Source organism: Hemitrygon akajei, chromosome 5 (genome assembly GCF_048418815.1).
Source record: "Hemitrygon akajei chromosome 5, sHemAka1.3, whole genome shotgun sequence".
NCBI classification, from domain to species: Eukaryota; Metazoa; Chordata; class Chondrichthyes; order Myliobatiformes; family Dasyatidae; genus Hemitrygon; species Hemitrygon akajei.
Genome location: NC_133128.1, coordinates 188,520,118 through 188,535,661, shown reverse-complemented (window position 1 = coordinate 188,535,661; position 15,544 = coordinate 188,520,118). Strand labels below are relative to the sequence as shown.

The 15,544-nt window shown below is 37.2% G+C and overlaps 1 protein-coding gene across 10 annotated transcripts in view; it reads left to right on the top strand.

Moving 5' to 3' along the window:
* Positions 1-15,544, top strand: part of LOC140728577 (uncharacterized) — a 120,428-nt gene that overhangs the window by 16,442 nt on the left and 88,442 nt on the right. For 7 of the 10 annotated variants that reach the window (XM_073047523.1, XM_073047521.1, XM_073047528.1 and 4 more), the window contains 8 exons: positions 287-307; positions 1,108-1,131; positions 2,084-2,104; positions 2,906-2,929; positions 7,522-7,542; positions 8,345-8,368; positions 11,665-11,685; positions 14,828-14,851. In XM_073047523.1, coding sequence (XP_072903624.1) covers positions 287-307; positions 1,108-1,131; positions 2,084-2,104; positions 2,906-2,929; positions 7,522-7,542; positions 8,345-8,368; positions 11,665-11,685; positions 14,828-14,851 — 180 coding nt within the window. The remainder of the gene's footprint in view (positions 1-286; positions 308-1,107; positions 1,132-2,083; positions 2,105-2,905; positions 2,930-7,521; positions 7,543-8,344; positions 8,369-11,664; positions 11,686-14,827; positions 14,852-15,544) is intronic. The other 3 variants (XM_073047529.1, XM_073047526.1, XM_073047527.1) reach the window with 2 other exon arrangements.

Genomic DNA, 15,544 nt, shown 5'->3' with positions numbered 1-15,544 from the left:
GTGCGGGCACCCCAGGTTGGGAACCCCTGTGTTAATATAATATTCAACTCTTTCTTGAAACTTTTCGATGTGTGTGAGGGTATTGTAAGTTATTAGAATATTTATTTAGGAAAATCAACTCGGACATCCTCTGTCAAAGAGAAGATGGAAGCTGGTCACTGGAGAACTTTTTACACATAACAGCAACATACACTGAGAACTATTCTGCTTTTGACGTGATCATATTGACGTCAGAAATTGTGCATTAGCTAGCTTCATATTAAATTTTATAATTTTTTATTTTCAGTGGGGTCCACACCAATAACAGGTATGAACTGAACGTTTCCATCCCGGTCTTCATAGTGAATATAATTGGGATTTCTTTGACAACCTTTCCTTGCTCTTTTCCTTTGAAATATTCACACAAATATCTTCAGTTGATATTCTGTTATTAACCAGGACTCTAAAGGAATTATTGCATCAAGTGATAATGAGATTGAAAAGCTGTTAAATCCGAAGAGCGTACATTAACAAAAAAATTTGGATATTGTGATGTATAGGATAGCTTCAATTCAATTCAACAACAACCTCTTTTACAGTCAATGCCAACGCAAGGACATCAGACTGGAGTAAGAAATTTTCAATGTGCTGGAGTTCATCTTATCCTTACATAGAACGCTACAGCACAGAAAAAAGGCCCAAAGAATGATCAATCCATGCAAATCCATTGATCCGCCAAGTTCCATTGACCTGCACTATACTATAGCCCTCCCATCCATGTATCTCTAAATTTCACTTCAATGTTGAAATCAGAATCACATCAACCACCTGCGTTGTCATCTTGTTCCTCACTCTCACTATCTTCTGAGTGAAGATGTTCCTCTTCATGTTCACCTTAAACATTTCGACTTTAACTCTCAAACCATGACCACCAGCTCAGCCAGAGTTTCAATCATCCTCCTTTCGCTGTGTGATATTACCTGAATTTAACGGTGATTTATTTCTGAAAATGGTTTCTTGAGTGTTAAGTTCATTCGTCCATAGTCAGTTATCTAAGATAACATGAGTATTCAGACAATACTAATAGAAAATAGCTTCAACTAAATTGTACATCAATCTCTTTTACAGGTGATGGCATAGGAGTCACAACAGGTAGGAGCAGTAAATTTTCGTTTTGATTTTTACATTTTCAGTGAAACAGTCATGGCTCATTGGGAATTAAGTAAATTGAACTTGATATTTCAGTATATTTTCTCATAACAATTCTTAACATTGGAAGACATCTGTCATAATTAGAGATAATATATTTGCCTTCTGATGCTATTTCAGAAAAACTGTGCTGAATGAAGTTCCCTTCACACTTACGGGATTATTTTAATCAGATCTGACTTCCATTCCCTTTAGCGGCTAGGCAATATAATTGACTGCGAGATGAATACTTTACAAGTCTCTCATATTCCCTCTTCCTCGGTGGAATTTATTTAGGAAACAATGAAGTTGCTTGCTAAGTTTTAGTTTCCAGGCCCGATCACAAACACTTCTCAAAACTGGGCAATGTTGCTTTATAAGATTTACAACAGCAAGCGGTTCTGAAGCAAACAATTTATTCAGCTTGATAACAGTGGAAGTTGAACCACAACAGGACTAAATTAGTTCAGAATTTTGTAGGGCTGGTTTGATTTGGAAGAATAGTGCGATGCAAATGAATTGAGGGATATATATTTGAGTAAGTTGTGCCAATCTGTGAAGCCATCACCACAGCATGCAAAGTTTGGCTCATTGAAGAGAAAACAATCAGTTGATTTCCATTGCTGGAAAATGACCTGAGATAAAATACGTTTTATATGTTAATATAATATTCAACTCTTTCTTGAAACTTTACGATGTGTATAAGGGTATTGTAAGTTATTGGAAAGTTTATTTAGGAAAATCAACTCGGACATCCCCTGTGAAACAGAGGAAATGGAAGCTTGTCACTGAAGAACATTTTACACATATCAGCAACGTACACTGAGAACTATTCTGCTTTTGATGTGATCATATCGACATCAGAAATTGTGCATTAGCTAGCTTCAAACTAAATTTTATAATTTTTTCTTTTCAGTGGGGACCACAGCAATAACAGGTATGAACTGAACATTTCCATCCCGGTCTTTCTAGTGAATATAATTGTGATTTATTTGACCACCTTTCCTAGTTCCTTTCCTTTGTATATATTCACACAAATATCTTCAGCTGATATTCAGTTATTAACCAGGACTCTAAAGGAATTATTGCATCAAGTGATAACGAGAATCAAAATCTGTTAAATCCCAAGGGCAGACATTGATAAAAAGATTTGGATATTGTGAGGTATAGGATAGCTTCAATTCAATTCAACAACAACCTCTTTTACAGTCAATGCCAATGAAAGGACATCAGACTGGAGTAAGAAAGTTTCATTGTGCTGGACTTCATCTTATACGTTCATAGAACACTACAGCACAGAGAAAAGGCCCAAAGGATGATCAATCCATGCCAATCCATTGATCTGCCAAGTTCCATTGACCTGCACTATACTATAGCCCTCCCATCCATGTAACTCTAAATTTCACTTCAATGTTGAAATCAGAATCACATCAACCACCTGCGTTGTCATCTTGTTCCTCACTCTCACTATCTTCTGAGTGAAGATGTTCCTCTTCATGTTCACCTTAAACATTTCGACTTTAACTCTCAAACCATGACCACCAGCTCAGCCAGAGTTTCAATCATGCTCCTTTCACTGTGTGATATTACCTGAATTTAACTGTGATTTATTTCTGAAAATGATTTCTTGAGTGTTAAGTTCATTCGTCCATAGTCAGTTATCTAAGATAACATGAGTATTCAGACAATACTAACAGAAAATAGCTTCAACTAAATTGTACATCAATCTCTTTTACAGGTGATGGCACAGGAGTCACAACAGGTAGGAGCAGTAAATTTTCATTTTGATTTTTACATTTTCAGTGAAACAGTCATGGCTCATTGGGAATTAAGTAAATTGAACTTGATATTTCAGTATATTTTCTGATAACAATTCTTAACATTGGAAGATCTCTGTCATAATTAGAGATAATATATTTGCTTTCTGACGCTATTTCAGAAAAACTGTGCTGAATGAAGCTCCCTTCACACTTACGGGATTATTTTAATCAGATCTGACTTCAATTCCCTTTAGCGGCTGAGCAATATAATTGACAGCGAGATGAATACTTTACAAGTCTCTCATATTCCCTCTTCCTCGGTGGAATTTATTTAGGAAACAATGAAGTTGCTTGCTAAGTTTTAGTTTCCAGGCCCGATCACAAACACTTCTCAAAACTGGGCAATGTTGCTTTATAAGATTTACAACAGCAAGCGGTTCTGAAGCAAACAATTTATTCAGCTTGATAACAGTGGAAGTTGAACCACAACAGGACTAAATTAGTTCAGAATTTTGTAGGGCTGGTTTGATTTGGAAGAATAGTGCAATCCAAATGAATTGAGGGATATATATATGAGTAAGTTGTGCCAATCTGTGAAGCCATCACCACAGCATGCAAAGTTTGGCTCATTGAAGAGAAAACAATCAGTTGATTTCCATTGCTGGAAAATGACCGCTTCCGGTAAGATGGCGATTGTTTAGCTGCTCCGAACTTTTGTTCCGTAACTGTCGCTAGCTTTGCACTAAATGTCTCCATTTTTTAAACCTTAGTTAGGAATTATTTCGGTATCTCTTACTTGCCTGTGAATATATCTAACTTACAATGTCTAGCAAGAGTTCTAAATCCGGGAGAAAAGAAGCTATGACCCCGTCGGATGAGACGATGGTTGCGCTGGGAAAGCTCCGAGATGAAATCTTAAAGGAATTTAAAACCGCTTTCAAACAGTTAGAAGACAAACTGGATCGGATCAACGATAAAGTGGACAAACATGCTGAACACTTATCTCGCATCAATTCGACTTCTGAAGATTTAGAAAGTCGTGTTTGATACTTGGAGGCTCTCTGTTCCAGCTTAGAGGAAAAATCTAATAAACTTCTTTCCAAAATGGTGGATCTCGAAAACCGTAGCAGACGCTGCAACATCAGAATTCTGGGATTACCAGAGGCGACTGAAAAGGGACCAACCGTGAAGTTTTTCGCCGAGTTTCTCTGTGAGTTATTCGGGAAAGATTTGCTTCCGAAGCCACCCGAGCTCGAACGGGCACACAGAGTTTACGTTCCCCCCGGAATTCTGGGTTCCCGTCCGCGACCAGTAATCCTGTGTTTCCATCAATACCAGGTAAAACACAGTCTGATTGTGGAGGCACGTCGCAGAGGCTCTTTTTCTTTCCAGAATACAACCATTCGCTTTGTGGAAGATTTTGTACCCCAGACCTTAAAGATGCGCGCTGAGTTTAAAGGCGCAATGAAAGTGCTTTTTGATCGTGGTTTCAAACCTTCCCTTCGTAACCCTGCTAAGCTACGAATAAAGCTTAATACCGGGGAATTCAAGTGGTTCAAATCAGCAAAGGAAGCTGAAGCGTTTGTGGCAAGTCTTCCGGCTATCCAGTCATCTTCGGAATCTGATTGGACCTCCTAAAATGGTGGATAAGTACTCATCGTAGTAAAATTACTTTCTCTGGACTCGGAATTCACTTGAATCACTCAGACATTATTCATTGAAACTTTAAGGGCTGTTGACAATCTCTCCCGGGATTTGGTGTGTGTGTAACCTATCTTTATTCTTGTATAACTTTACCTACAGAGTTCTACAACTAATTCTATCTTGTTTTGGAGGTTTGAAGTCTTTAGTGAAGGCCTCCCTGTTTGTCGGTTCACAGTTCAACTGCTGATTTATTTTTCCATTGCTTTAAATATTTATTTATTTTATCTTTTTCTTTTCTTCACCCCTTTTTTCTAATCTCTGAATTTTTCTCTCCCTTCTCTGTAAATGGTTGATAAATACTCGTCTTGAATTTATAATTTTCCCCTTCCCCTTCTTTTTTCTTTTTCCTTCTTACCTTTTTTTTCCCCTTTCTCTTACTTTATTCTTCTATAATTTTTTGCGGGTAGGTTAGTTTTGGTTTTCTTCCGATTTTCTCTGTATTAAGTTGTATATTTCTGCAGAAGGTGTTCTAATCTGTAGTTATGTTTTCTAGTGCATAAACTAGTTACTATTTGCTATAGTATTTATACGGAACTGTTGTCAATGACACAGATCTGGAAGTTGTATTTGGGTTAATTTTTTTGGTAGAGCTAGCTACTTGTTTTGGTAGCCGTCTAGTTTTGGGTTGTGCGGATGGGGTGGTTTTCCAGTTCCAACATCTCTTTATTGCTTAGGACATGTTTATATTTTGACCTTACGAATCTATGTTTACATCTCTGCTCCCAGACTGCTATTGTACTGCTTGACTTTTTATATGCCTGCTGCCTTTTATGCATTAGTAATTGATAATGGCTAGTGCACTTAAATTCGTGAGCTGGAATGTAAAGGGACTGAATCACCCTGTTAAAAGGAGGAAGGTATTCTCACATATTAAACAACTCAAAGCTGACATTGCTTTCCTCCAAGAAACTCATATTTGTTGTTTTGATAACTCCCAGCTTCTGTCAAAGTGGGCGGGTCAGCATTTTCATTCATCCTTTGCCGCTAAAGCCAGGGGAGTTTCCATTCTTATTAACTCAAACATTCCTTTTGAACTCCATAATAAAATATCTGATACAAATGGCCGTTTTATTATTGTTTCTGGTAAACTATATAACACTAAAGTTGCACTAGCAAACCTGTATGCCCCCAACTTTGATGATGTTAACTTTTTTTGAACGGTTTTTTTCCTCACTACCAGACTTAAACTCATACTCTCTTATATTGGGTGGTGACTTCAACTGTTGGTTGGATCCTAAACTGGACCGATCGTCCTCTGTTACCAGATCACCTACTAAATCTGCCTTAGCTATTCAATCGTTTCTCTCTAATTTTGGTATCTCTGATATATGGCGTTTCCTCCATCCTATGGGGAGAGATTATTCTTTTTTCTCACATGTTCACCATACCTTCACTAGAATTGACTATTTCTTACTCGATAACCAACTTATCCCATTTCCCCACTCTTGTGACTATCAGAGTATACTGATCTCTGACCATGCCCCAATTACCCTCTCTCTGAACTTTCCTGGTCTCCCTCAGAGGAACAAACACTGGCGGTTCGATTCAACTTTACTATCGGATGATGATTTCGTAAAACTTATTAAGGACCAGATAACCTTTTATTTTAACACTAATACATCACCTGAAGTGCCATCCCAGATTGTCTGGGATGCCATGAAAGCATATCTGAGGGGTCAAATAATTTCTTACACAGCAAATCTCAATAGAAGATCCCGTGCAGATCGAGCAGACCTCATTAACCAGATTAAAGATGTGGATCAATTATATGCCCAAACTAAGAACCCTGAATTATACAAGAAGCGCGTTGAACTCCAAACTAAATTTAACCTTCTGTCCACTCAACCTGTCGAACGCCAACTTCTCGAAAGCAAGAGTCGCTTTTACATTCATGGGGATAAGTCTGGTAAATTCCTAGCCAATCAGCTGAGGCGTTCCAAAGCCAAACAACATATTACAGGTTTTTGGGGCGAGACAGATTTATGTCTGGGTCCGACCAAATGCCGAATACTATCCTTTGCCTCTCTCCTGGCGAGACGCTTGATCCTCCTCAGATGGAGAGATGTTGCCCCGCCCACTCATGCGCAATGGCTTAACGACATTATGGCCTGCTTGGACCTCGAAAAAATTCATTATTCAGTTCTTAATTCGGATCTAAAGTTCCATAAGGTCTGGGGACCTTTTATCGAGTACTTTCATAACCTTCCTCTTGACTAGGGTTTTTTTTTCTTTTTTTCTTCTTCTTTTCGGTCCCTTGCTTTCAGCTCCCTTTTTCTTTTTTTTTCTGGTAGTAGGCATTATTATCCTCTGTTACTAAGTGTATTCACAGTCTGGGAGTTTGACTGTCCTGACTTATACTCTCTATATTGTCTGGCGGTTGGTCTGGAGTTGTTGTTGTTTTTTTCTTGTGCTGTGGGGATTGGGGAGGACACTAAGCTCACTTGTCTTTAATTTAGGTGCTTTTTTGTTAAATTCTCTTCGATTGTGGCATATTGTTATTGTATGCTTAATCTTGCACTGTATTAATGCTCCCCACTGGGATTTGGGGTTTTTAATTTTGTAAAATGTTTTGAAAAACTAATAAAAAAATTTTAAAAAAAAGAAAATGACCTGATATAAAATACGTTTATATGTTAATATAATATTCAACTCTTTCTTGAAACTTTACGATGTGTATAAGGGTATTGTAAGTTATTGGAAAGTTTATTTAGGAAAATCAACTCGGACATCCCCTGTCAAACAGAGGAAATGGAAGCTTGTCACTGGAGAACATTTTACACATATCAGCAATGTACACTGAGAACTATTCTGCTTTTGATGCGATCATATCGACGTCAGAAATTGTGCATTAGCTAGCTCCATATTAAGTTTTATAACTTTCTCTTTTCAGTGGGGACCACAGCAATAACAGGTATGAACTGAACATTTCCATCCCGGTCTTTCTAGTGAATATAATTGTGATTTATTTGACCACCTTTCCTAGTTCCTTTCCTTTGTATATATTCACACAAATATCTTCAGCTGATATTCAGTTATTAACCAGGACTCTAAAGGAATTATTGCATCAAGTGATAACGAGAATCAAAATCTGTTAAATCCCAAGGGCAGACATTGATAAAAAAGATTTGGATATTGTGAGGTATAGGATAGCTTCAATTCAATTCAACAACAACCTCTTTTACAGTCAATTCCAACGAAAGGATATCAGACTGGAGTAAGAAATTTTCATTGTGCCGGAGTTCATCTTATCGTTACATAGAACGCTACAGCACATAAAAAAGGCCCAAAGGATGATCAATCCATGCAAATCCATTGATCCGCCAAGTTCCATTGACCTGCACTATACTATAGCCCTCCCATCCATGTATCTATAAATTTCACTTCAATGTTGAAATCAGAATCACATCAACTACCTGCGTTGTCATCTTGTTCCTCACTCTCACTATCTTCTGAGTGAAGATGTTCCTCTTCATGTTCACCTTAAACATTTTGACTTTAACTCTCAAACCATGACCACCATCTCAGCCAGAGTTTCAATCATCCTCCTTTCACTGTGTGATATTACCTGAATTTAACTGTGATTTATTTCTGAAAATGGTTTCTTGAGTGTTAAGTTCATTCGTCCATAGTCAGTTATCTAAGATAACATGAGTATTCAGACAATACTAATAGAAAATAGCTTCAACTAAATTGTACATCAATCTCTTTTGCAGGTGATGGCACAGGAGTCACAACAGGTAGGAGCAGTAAATTTTCATTTTGATTTTTACATTTTCAGTGAAACAGTCATGGCTCATTGGGAATTAAGTAAATTGAACTTGATATTTCAATATATTTTCTCATAACAATTCTTAACATTGGAAGACATCTGTCATAATTAGAGATAATATATTTGCTTTCTGATGCTATTTCAGAAAAACTGTGCTGAATGAAGTTCCCTTCACACTTACGGGATTATTTTAATCAGATCTGACTTCCATTCCCTTTAGCGGCTGAGCAATATAATTGACTGCGAGATGAATACTTTACAAGTCTCTCATATTCCCTCTTCCTTGTTGGAATTTATTTAGCAAAGAATGAAGTTGCTTGCTAAGTTTTAGTTTTCAGGCCCGATCACAAACACTTCTGAAAACTGGGCAATGTTGCTTTGTAAGATTTACAACAGCAAGCGGTTCTGAAGCAAACAATTTATTCAACTTGATAACAGTAGAGGTTGAACCACAACAGGACTAAATTAGTTCAGAATTTTGTAGGGCCGGTTTGATTTGGAAGAATAGTGAGATGCAAATGAATTAAGGGATATGTCGTTGAGTAAGTTGTGCCAATGTGTGAAGCCATCACCACAGCATGCAAAGATTGGCTCATTGAAGAAAATAAAATCATTTGATTTCCATTGCTGGAAAGTGACCTGAGATAAAAAATGTTTATATGTTAATACAGTGGTTCCCAACCTTTTCTATGCCCCACACCCCTAGGAAATGTTTGATTAATGCTCGCACCCCATACAAAAGTAATATCACATTTGAAGATGAAGAAGTCCAATTTCTAATTTTTGAACCCCACATTGAACCACATACAATACTGCGGGTGAACAAATTGAACTTAAAAAAATAAGCTTTTAACTCAGTGCATAAAATGCAAATATAAATCAAGCAATTAGATTCTAATTTTTTCAGAAAAAATTGTAAACAGTAAATTGATGAGACTCCTCAACTCTGAGGTGTAACATCCCAGGTAACACTGATGAGACTCCTCAACGCTGACTCGGGCAGCGGGAGACTGGAGTGAATTTACGTCTCTCTCGACTCAGGCAGAGGGAGACTGGAGTGTGCTTGGGACAAACGTTACTACCACTTCTCAAGGCAGATTGGCAGCTGTCTGAGTGATGACTCGTGACCTGTCACTCAAGGACACAAGCCACTCTTTGTCGCACCCCCTGAAATTCCATCTCGCACCCGCTGGGGTTGGGAACCCCTGTGTTAATATAATATTCAACTCTTTCTTGAAACTTTTCGATGTGTGTGAGGGTATTGTAAGTTATTAGAATATTTATTTAGGAAAATCAACTCGGACATCCTCTGTCAAAGAGAAGATGGAAGCTTGTCACTGGAGAACTTTTTACACATAACAGCAACATACACTGAGAACTATTCTGCTTTTGACGTGATCATATTGATGTCAGAAATTGTGCATTAGCTAGCTTCATATTAAATTTTATAATTTTTTTTCTTTTCAGTGGGGTCCACACCAATAAAAGGTATGAACTGAACGTTTCCATCCCGGTCTTTCTAGTGAATATAATTGGGATTTCTTTGACCACCTTTCCTTGTCCTTTCCTTTGTATATATTCACACAAATATCTTCAGTTGATATTCTGTTATTAACCAGGGCTCTAAAGGAATTATTGCATCAAGTGATAACGAGATTGAAAAACTGTTAAATCCCAAGAGCGTACATTGACAAAAAGATTTGGATATTGTGAGGTATAGGATAGCTTCAATTGAATTCGACAACATTCTCTTTTACAGTCAATGCCAACGAAAGGACATCAGACTGGAGTAAGAAAGTTTCATTGTGCTGGACTTCATCTTATCATTACATAGAACGCTACAGCACAGAAAAAAGGCCCAAAGGATGATCAATCCATGCCAATCCGTTGATTCGCCAAGTTCCATTGACCTGCACTATACTATAGCCCTCCCATCCATGTAACTCTAAATTTCACTTCAATGTTGAAATCAGAATCACATCAACCACCTGCATTGTCAACTTGTACCTCACTCTCACTATCTTCGGAGTGAAGATGTTCCTCTTCATGTTCACCTTAAACATTTCGACTTTAACTCTCAAACCATCAACACCATCTCAGCCAGATTTTCAATCATCCTCTTTTCACTGTGTGATATTAACTGAATTTAACGGTGATTTATTTCTGAAAATGGTTTCTTGAGTGTTAAGTTCATTAGAGCATGGTCTGTTATCTAAGATTACATGAGTATTCAAACAATACTAACAGAAAATAGCTTCAACTAAATTGTACATCAATCTCTTTTGCAGGTGATGGCACAGGAGTCACAACAGGTAGGAGCAGTAAATTTTCATTTTGATTTTTACATTTTCAGTGAAACAGTCATGGCTCATTGGGAATTATGTAAATTGAACTTGATATTTCAATATATTTTCTCATAACAATTCTTAACATTAGAAGATACTCTGTCATAATTAGAGATAATATATTTGCTTTCTGACACTATTTCAGAAAAACTGTGCTGAATGAAGCTCCCTTCACACTTACGGGATTATTTTAATCAGATCTGACTTCCATTCCCTTTAGCGGCTGAGCAATATAATTGACAGCGAGATGAATACTTTACAAGTCTCTCATATTCCCTCTTCCTCGGTGGAATTTATTTAGGAAACAATGAAGTTGCTTGCTAAGTTTTAGTTTCCAGGCCCGATCACAAGCACTTCTCAAAACTGGGCAATGTTGCTTTATAAGATTTACAACAGCAAGCGGTTCTGAAGCAAACAATTTATTCAGCTTGTTAACAGTGGAAGTTGAACCACAACAGGACTAAATTAGTTCAGAATTTTGTAGGGCCAGCTTGAATTAGAAGAATAGTGTGATGCAAATGAATTGAGGGATATATATTTGAGTAAGTTGTGCCAATCTGTGAAGCCATCACCACAGCATGCAATGTTTGGCTCATTGAAGAGAAAACAATCATTTGATTTCCATTGCTGGAAAATGACCTGAGATAAAATACGTTTATATGTTAATATAATATTCAACTCTTTCTTGAAACTTTACGATGTGTATAAGGGTATTGTAAGTTATTGGAAAGTTTATTTAGGAAAATCAACTCGGACATCCCCTGTCAAACAGAGGAAATGGAAGCTTGTCACTGAAGAACATTTTACACATATCAGCAACGTACACTGAGAACTATTCTGCTTTTGATGCGATCATATCGACATCAGAAATTGTGCATTAGCTAGCTTCATATTAAGTTTTATAACTTTCTCTTTTCAGTGGGGACCACAGCAATAACAGGTATGAACTGAACATTTCCATCCCGGTCTTTCTAGTGAATATAATTGTGATTTCTTTGACCACCTTTCCTTGTCCTTTCCTTTGTATATATTCACACAAATATCTTCAGCTGATATTCAGTTATTAACTGGGACTCTAAAGGAATTATTGCATCAAGTGATAACGAGAATCAAAATCTGTTAAAACCCAAGGGCAGACATTGATAAAAAGATTTGGATATTGTGAGGTATAGGATAGCTTCAATTCAATTCAACAACAACCTCTTTTACAGTCAATTCCAACGAAAGGACATCAGACTGGAGTAAGAAATTTTCATTGTGCCGGAGTTCATCTTATCGTTACATAGAACGCTACAGCACAGAAAAAAGGCCCAAAGAATGATCAATCCATGCAAATCCATTGATCCGCCAAGTTCCATTGACCTGCACTATACTATAGCCCTCCCATCCATGTATCTCTAAATTTCACTTCAATGTTGAAATCAGAATCACATCAACCACCTGCGTTGTCATCTTGTTCCTCACTCTCACTATCTTCTGAGTGAAGATGTTCCTCTTCATGTTCACCTTAAACATTTTGACTTTAACTCTCAAACCATGACCACCATCTCAGCCAGAGTTTCAATCATCCTCCTTTCACTGTGTGATATTACCTGAATTTAACGGTGATTTATTTCTGAAAATGGTTTCTTGAGTGTTAAGTTCATTCGTCCATAGTCAGTTATCTAAGATAACATGAGTATTCAGACAATACTAACAGAAAATAGCTTCAACTAAATTGTACATCAATCTCTTTTGCAGGTGATGGCACAGGAGTCACAACAGGTAGGAGCAGTAAATTTTCATTTTGATTTTTACATTTTCTGTGAAACAGTCATGGCTCATTGGGAATTAAGTAAATTGAACTTTATATTTCAATATATTTTCTCATAACAATTCTTAACATTGGAAGACATCTGTCATAATTAGAGATAATATATTTGCATTCTGATGCTATTTCAGAAAAACTGTGCTGAATGAAGTTCCCTTCACACTTACGGGATTATTTTAATCAGATCTGACTTCCATTCCCTTTAGCGGCTGAGCAATATAATTGACTGCGAGATGAATACTTTACAAGTCTCTCATATTCCCTCTTCCTTGTTGGAATTTATTTAGCAAAGAATGAAGTTGCTTGCTAAGTTTTAGTTTTCAGGCCCGATCACAAACACTTCTGAAAACTGGGCAATGTTGCTTTGTAAGATTTACAACAGCAAGCGGTTCTGAAGCAAACAATTTATTCAACTTGATAACAGTAGAGGTTGAACCACAACAGGACTAAATTAGTTCAGAATTTTGTAGGGCCGGTTTGATTTGGAAGAATAGTGAGATGCAAATGAATTAAGGGATATGTCGTTGAGTAAGTTGTGCCAATGTGTGAAGCCATCACCACAGCATGCAAAGATTGGCTCATTGAAGAAAATAAAATCATTTGATTTCCATTGCTGGAAAGTGACCTGAGATAAAAAATGTTTATATGTTAATACAGTGGTTCCCAACCTTTTCTATGCCCCACACCCCTAGGAAATGTTTGATTAATGCTCGCACCCCATACAAAAGTAATATCACATTTGAAGATGAAGAAGTCCAATTTCTAATTTTTGAACCCCACATTGAACCACATACAATACTGCGGGTGAACAAATTGAACTTAAAAAAATAAGCTTTTAACTCAGTGCATAAAATGCAAATATAAATCAAGCAATTAGATTCTAATTTTTTCAGAAAAAATTGTAAACAGTAAATTGATGAGACTCCTCAACTCTGAGGTGTAACATCCCAGGTAACACTGATGAGACTCCTCAACGCTGACTCGGGCAGCGGGAGACTGGAGTGAATTTACGTCTCTCTCGACTCAGGCAGAGGGAGACTGGAGTGTGCTTGGGACAAACGTTACTACCACTTCTCAAGGCAGATTGGCAGCTGTCTGAGTGATGACTCGTGACCTGTCACTCAAGGACACAAGCCACTCTTTGTCGCACCCCCTGAAATTCCATCTCGCACCCGCTGGGGTTGGGAACCCCTGTGTTAATATAATATTCAACTCTTTCTTGAAACTTTTCGATGTGTGTGAGGGTATTGTAAGTTATTAGAATATTTATTTAGGAAAATCAACTCGGACATCCTCTGTCAAAGAGAAGATGGAAGCTTGTCACTGGAGAACTTTTTACACATAACAGCAACATACACTGAGAACTATTCTGCTTTTGACGTGATCAAATTGATGTCAGAAATTGTGCATTAGCTAGCTTCATATTAAATTTTATAATTTTTTCTTTTCAGTGGGGTCCACAGCAATAACAGGTATGAACTGAACGTTTCCATCCCGGTCTTTCTAGTGAATATAATTGGGATTTCTTTGACCACCTTTCCTTGTCCTTTTCCTTTGAAATATTCACACAAATATCTTCAGTTGATATTCTGTTATTAACCAGGGCTCTAAAGGAATTATTGCATCAAGTGATAACGAGATTGAAAAACTGTTAAATCCCAAGAGCGTACATTGACAAAAAGATTTGGATATTGTGAGGTATAGGATAGCTTCAATTGAATTCGACAACATTCTCTTTTACAGTCAATGCCAACGAAAGGACATCAGACTGGAGTAAGAAAGTTTCATTGTGCTGGACTTCATCTTATCGTTACATAGAACGCTACAGCACAGAAAAAAGGCCCAAAGGATGATCAATCCATGCCAATCCGTTGATTCGCCAAGTTCCATTGACCTGCACTATACTATAGCCCTCCCATCCATGTAACTCTAAATTTCACTTCAATGTTGAAATCAGAATCACATCAACCACCTGCATTGTCAACTTGTACCTCACTCTCACTATCTTCGGAGTGAAGATGTTCCTCTTCATGTTCACCTTAAACATTTCGACTTTAACTCTCAAACCATCAACACCATCTCAGCCAGATTTTCAATCATCCTCTTTTCACTGTGTGATATTAACTGAATTTAACGGTGATTTATTTCTGAAAATGGTTTCTTGAGTGTTAAGTTCATTAGAGCATGGTCTGTTATCTAAGATTACATGAGTATTCAAACAATACTAACAGAAAATAGCTTCAACTAAATTGTACATCAATCTCTTTTGCAGGTGATGGCACAGGAGTCACAACAGGTAGGAGCAGTAAATTTTCATTTTGATTTTTACATTTTCAGTGAAACAGTCATGGCTCATTGGGAATTATGTAAATTGAACTTGATATTTCAATATATTTTCTCATAACAATTCTTAACATTAGAAGATACTCTGTCATAATTAGAGATAATATATTTGCTTTCTGACACTATTTCAGAAAAACTGTGCTGAATGAAGCTCCCTTCACACTTACGGGATTATTTTAATCAGATCTGACTTCCATTCCCTTTAGCGGCTGAGCAATATAATTGACAGCGAGATGAATACTTTACAAGTCTCTCATATTCCCTCTTCCTCGGTGGAATTTATTTAGGAAACAATGAAGTTGCTTGCTAAGTTTTAGTTTCCAGGCCCGATCACAAGCACTTCTCAAAACTGGGCAATGTTGCTTTATAAGATTTACAACAGCAAGCGGTTCTGAAGCAAACAATTTATTCAGCTTGTTAACAGTGGAAGTTGAACCACAACAGGACTAAATTAGTTCAGAATTTTGTAGGGCCGGCTTGAATTAGAAGAATAGTGTGATGCAAATGAATTGAGGGATATATATTTGAGTAAGTTGTGCCAATCTGTGAAGCCATCACCACAGCATGCAATGTTTGGCTCATTGAAGAGAAAACAATCATTTGATTTCCATTGCTGGAAAATGACCTGAGATAAAATACGTTTATA